Source organism: Belonocnema kinseyi, chromosome 3 (assembly GCF_010883055.1).
Source record: "Belonocnema kinseyi isolate 2016_QV_RU_SX_M_011 chromosome 3, B_treatae_v1, whole genome shotgun sequence".
In the NCBI taxonomy this organism is placed as follows: domain Eukaryota; kingdom Metazoa; phylum Arthropoda; class Insecta; order Hymenoptera; family Cynipidae; genus Belonocnema; species Belonocnema kinseyi.
This window is the reverse complement of record NC_046659.1, coordinates 59,033,429-59,039,074: the sequence shown is the minus strand read 5'-3', so window position 1 is coordinate 59,039,074 and position 5,646 is coordinate 59,033,429. Positions and strand designations below refer to the sequence as shown.

At 31.5% G+C, this 5,646-nt stretch overlaps 1 protein-coding gene across 1 annotated transcript in view; it reads right to left on the bottom strand.

Annotated features, from left to right (window-relative positions):
* LOC117169240 (esterase FE4-like) overlaps positions 1-5,646 on the bottom strand; it is a 16,688-nt gene that overhangs the window by 9,240 nt on the left and 1,802 nt on the right. Inside the window, exons 3-4 of the mRNA XM_033355510.1 lie at positions 3,274-3,437; positions 2,539-2,834 (exon numbers count right to left, since the gene is read on the bottom strand). Coding sequence (XP_033211401.1) covers positions 2,539-2,834; positions 3,274-3,437 — 460 coding nt within the window. The remainder of the gene's footprint in view (positions 1-2,538; positions 2,835-3,273; positions 3,438-5,646) is intronic.

The following is a 5,646-nucleotide window of genomic DNA, read 5'->3' as shown; positions in this document are numbered from 1 at the left end:
GGGGGGGGGGGCAAATTATCAAAAAATAAATAAAACTTGAAGTTGTATGATTTTAATTTGTAACTAAATAATTTGAGAGGTTTGAGTCTAAAATTATCGAATACTTTCTATTCAAAAATACAGATGCAATATTTAAATAGCTTTAAATTTGAAATTATTCAATATATTCTGAAGACTACAAATTTAAAATGTCTAAATTATTAAGGATTTAAATATTTTTGAAATTGCTGTTCTGGAGACTAAATAGCACTTATTCTTTTATCAAGAAATCACAACCAAAATTGTTTAAAAAAAAGTTTTTAAAAGAGTCTTAAAAACCTTAAAAAATGTCAGAGGTTTTAATAATTCAATATATGTGATAGAATCTCTTTAAATATGAAATTAGGCTATACTTTTTCATGTTTGAACTACAATTATTCCATTTTAGAGTTATAAATTACAGTCGTGAAAAACCAATAAAATGTTTTAATTAATGTATATATAAAAAAAAACCTTTGTATAATTCAATCTAAATGCAGCTGCAAAAATTTAATTTGAAATGCGTTGAATTCAAGGTATAGTTTAAAAATAAAACTGAAAGCAAAGGATCGACTTTCAAAAGAAGCGAAAGAAAGTGACTCGCTGGATTGCAAATGAACATGGAAAATGGTGTATTTTCGCATTTTTAAATTTTAAATTGAAACTTTTTCGCCTTTTAACAATTTCGAAAAATTTCGAAAAATTCTGAAAATTCGAACAATAAGACTGTATTCTGAAAATGAAGCAATTTTAACGTTAAAATTCAAGTTCCTAAACTGAAGGCCTAAAAATTTGCAAATTTTACAATTAGTGTTATGTAAATTGTATTGGTTTCTTGAAAGAGTATAAATAGTTCTTAAATTAGTTTTTAAATTTTCTGCAGTTTACCTTTTTTACATACTTAGAAGTCAAAAAAGCCTACCCAATTTTTTCAAATTTTAATCACTTATTTTCTAAGAGAAAATCACCCCTGTTTACCAGTCACTGAAATGGATTAGAAAAAAATTTCCAAGACCCAAGAATAAAAATTGGATGTACAGCGAATTTTTAAATTTTTAATTGAGATTATCTTTAACTTTGTGATATCAAAAATTTCCATACACATTTCTTTTTAATAATACTGTAGGAAAAAATCAACAAGATCGAGCGCCGAAATTATAATTAGAGCAAATTTTCTGTAATTCTATGGGGACGGCTGAAATATCCCGAAAAATAAAATTCCCGACTCGGCAAAACTCTCTGTCCCAAAAAATAAAATTCCTGAACAGTTTATAATATTAACGAATTTGAATATTCCCAAATAATAAGACTCCCCAAATAAAATTGTTTCTTAATCACTATTAATTATTTATTAAGACTACGATAATAAAATATTGTTATCAAATAAATTTTTGTTTAATATTTAAAGTATTAAAAATTATTATTTGAATTTAAAATTAAAATTATACAAAAAATTTTACGACAAATTAATATATAAAAACACGTGTTTTTTAATTAACATTTCGATTTTTCAGAAGAACTTTTGTGATTTAAAAAATACTATATACATTTTCAACCAAAATATCTGATCCAGAAATATGTTTTGTTTTAATTATTATTTTCAATTTAAACAATAATGTTTAAATACTTCAAACATTAAAAAAGTTGTTTTTTTTTTGGAATAAATATTTGATTATTTCAATTTAAAAAAAAAATTGTCAAAGAAAAATGTTTTCAGCACTTGTTTATCTTGTAATGTCCTTCTATAATACTTTTTTAAAAATTAAAACCATGATTTTTCGAGAACATTTTTTTTATAATTAAAAAAAGACTGTATGGTATAAAGTCTTAGACAAACTTTTTCCCTCTATGGTTTCTTTAGCAGAATAAGAAAACAAACGGTGAAAATTTTAATAAATGTCGGCTACAATCGGGTTCAAAGAAACCTTGTTGCAAATCTTGTTTGCTGTTTTTTTTTTTTTAATATAAATTATCAATTAGATGCAAAAATGTGCCAAAGAAGTTTCATGTGTCTTGACACAATCAAACATAAGTCTAAAGAAGAATCTTCAAAAGACCCATAAACAATGCATAAAAATCGATTACTATATTATACTTTTTTGCGTTCTTGCAAAAACTATGAGGTAGACAAAAAATTGTTCATGACCAAAATTGTTTATTTCAATAATACCTAACAGTTTTGAAAAAAATTTCTTAATATGTCGATAATTTTAGAAGATATAGCATAAGTTATGTAAAATGTTTAATTAACAATATTTCGAGAATGACCGTCAGTTCGCGAAAGCACCTCATACTCTTGGATTCAGGTGACCATTCTGCACAATATCCATTTTACAAATTCCGGGGACCTTTTAGGTCATACCACCTCTTCTATGTGGCTCCCGGACTAAAAGTAGAAATAAAGGAGTGGGTTACTGGTATTGAGATATATCGGAAGAATGAGAAAGGAAAAGTGGTGTGGCGAAGAACAAACTATTCACACGGAAAATTTTTATTGATATTTAAACAAACTCTACTTACCCATTTATTGCAAAAGATGTCCACATGTCAACCATTAAGTCGATTACTTTTTGATCTACATTCTTAGTTTTTTCGAAAGGTACATATGGAAAGAGATATAAAAGTTCTTCTGCATGAATAACACCAACATTTTTGGGTATACCGCTCTCCAGAAAAACTAAACTCTCGTCACCACGATATCCAAATAAGAATAAATACAATGGGCTTTTAAAAACTTGTACCATCTTGTCGAAAACTACCACTTGCGGGTATACATACCGGCAATCAGTTAGGAAATTCGTGAAATTTCTTAGAAGCTGCGGAGAAAATCATACAAATTAGTACAGCTACTACCAATTACATTACGTTATTTTTGTTTTAAAGGATTTATAATTGGTTTTAGGTGCTTGGCGTTATTCAGGTAGACATTGGAATAATAAAGTTAGTGCAATATAGATACGTTTTCCGACAAGTCACAAAATAACAGTGTGAACATCTAAATGAAAGCATCTACTTTAAGCAATATGTAAGGATTGCTTGAAAGTAAAATTAAAAGAAAAAATTATATTAACAGCGAAAGTCCAAGCTTTTATTATCATAGAATCGAATAAAAACGCTGCAGTTAATTGACAACTTGATTTGTGATAGTAGTTCTCATTGTAAATAGTTGACGACTGTTTGTAGCTTGAGGTTTTTCTTGATTGCAGGAGCTATGTCATGTTGAATTTTGCTACAAATTTTTTTTAGAATACATACTTGATTTTTATTTGTAACAGTAGATTCATCGAAATAATAATCATTAATTATTTTTCTGAACTGCAGGACGTTTGAAGATTTCATAAAATAATCGTATGTTGTATTAACGTATTTATCCACTTTACTTCTTAAGGTCTTATAATCAATCCGTTTCTTGTAGAATTCTGAAGCAGGTAATAGATAATCATTTTCATTGTTAGAATTACAAAAATTATACGGGTAATTCTTCACGACTCTTCAAAAACTTCGCAGAATGTTTTGTTCCAAAACATTCTAGAACAACTAAAAACATTCCAAAACATTCTAAACAAATTAATTTAACGTCAAAAGTGTTTTCTAAACAATGTTTACAGCAAAACAAACGCGAATCAATAAACGCGAATCAAAACTGAGAACCCACAGATACCGGATGTGCGAATAGATTTCCAAAATAAGATAATCGAAAGCATAGATAGGGCAACATGGGAGTACCGTATAAAAAACAAAGATATAGAAGGCGCCTGGACAATGTTACGGGATATCCTTGTTAGATTTACGATCGAAGTGTGTGGTACCGCAGTTGTAGGAAAAATGTGTGGTGATGCGTGGTGGAATGATGAAATTCAGGCTGCCCAAAAAGCAAAAAGAGAAGCGTACAAGAGAACTTTGGACATCGCAGGTCTTAGCAACGAGGAAAGGAATAGACGTAGAAATGATTATAGACGTGAAAACAGGATACTTAAACGATTAGTTAAAGAAAGTAAATATACAATTAGAGCAGAAGAAGAGATAAAAATACAAAACGAGTTTGAAGGAAGCAGGAAACTATAGGACACCACAACTGCGATGTTGAACACGATGCGATGGAAAACTCAATTGAAAAAGTCTGTGTCACTGAGGTTAGGGATATAACTAAGAACTTGAAAAACGGTAAGGCTGCCGGGGTAGACGGTATTAACGCTGAAATGCTTAAACACGGTGGCGCGTGCATACCACATAGACTGTGCGAATTGATAAATTTATGTTTCGAGATGGGAGACATCTCAGACGATTGGAAAAAAGCGATTGTCGTACCAACATACAAGAGAAAGGGAGATAAAAGCGAGTGCAATAATTTGTTGACCTAGAAAAAGCTTTGGGTAGGCCTAAAAGAGTATGGAGTCAATGGATGGATCCTACAAGCTATAAAAAAAATATATACAGGTAGCAAAGCGAGTGTAAGAGTGAATGGGAAGCTGAGTGACTGTTTCGATATTATTCAAGGAGTTAGACAAGGATGCGTTATGTCTTCATGGTTATTTATATTATTTATGGACAAGTGTTTAAGAATGGCTCTCTTCGACGAAGAGGGTGCGGATCTCCTAACAGTAAGGGTACGTGGGTCAGCGTTCGCAGATGATAAGGTTGTTATGGCAGAGTCTATCGAAGACTTACAAACAATGTTGAATAACTAGATGCAAGCATGAAAAGCACGGGCCTCAAAATTAACGCAAATAAAACAGAAACTATGGTGTTCGAAGGAAAGAGTGAGAAAACACTATGCAATATTTTATTAAATGATGAGAGAATTGTGACAAGTTGATAAGTTCGTATACCTTGGTAGCTTATTTACTACGGACGGGAAGATAGATGAGGAATTAGATAGACGAATAAATGAAGGTAAGAAGGTTATTGGTAGAGCAGGTCCCCTTATCAGAAGTAAAAATATATCAAATGAAACTAAAATGGCAATACATAATTCCATATTTGTACCGACTGTACTATACGGTAGCGAGACATGGACTTATCAAGAAAAAGATAAAAGTAAAATTAACGCAATTGACATGAGAGTCATGCGCATGATATGCGGGAAAACCCTTATGGACAAAGTAGGTAACGAGATAATTCTAAAAGAATGTGGTGCAGAAGAGACGCTAGTAAACACATGGGAAATAAATCGGTTAAGATGGTTCGGACATGTTGAGAGAATGCCAAATGAACGACTAACGAAACAAGTGTATCAAGGTAAAGTAAATGGCAGCGTAACCAGAGGTAGACCGCGGAAAGAATGGTTAGAATGTGTGAATGAGACCCTATTTAGGAGAGACATAAGAAGTCACAGAAACACGAGAGCTTGCATTAAAAAATGCATGGACATAAAAGAAGCTAGAGAAGTATGCCAGGACAGGAAAGTATGGCGGCAAATAGTTAATAAAAAGAGTGTCAGTAGAGTGAATGACGCCTGAAAAAAAATACCTTGGCCACTAATGGACCCAAGTGGGGAACCTTACATAACGACTTCGTGAGGTTCTACGCTTGGGGTGATTGCTAGAGAGATTGATCAGCAACCTGAGTCGGAGCAGTGTTGCGGAACGAACGTGTTATTTACTTAAATAGCACGAGAATTCTGGATCA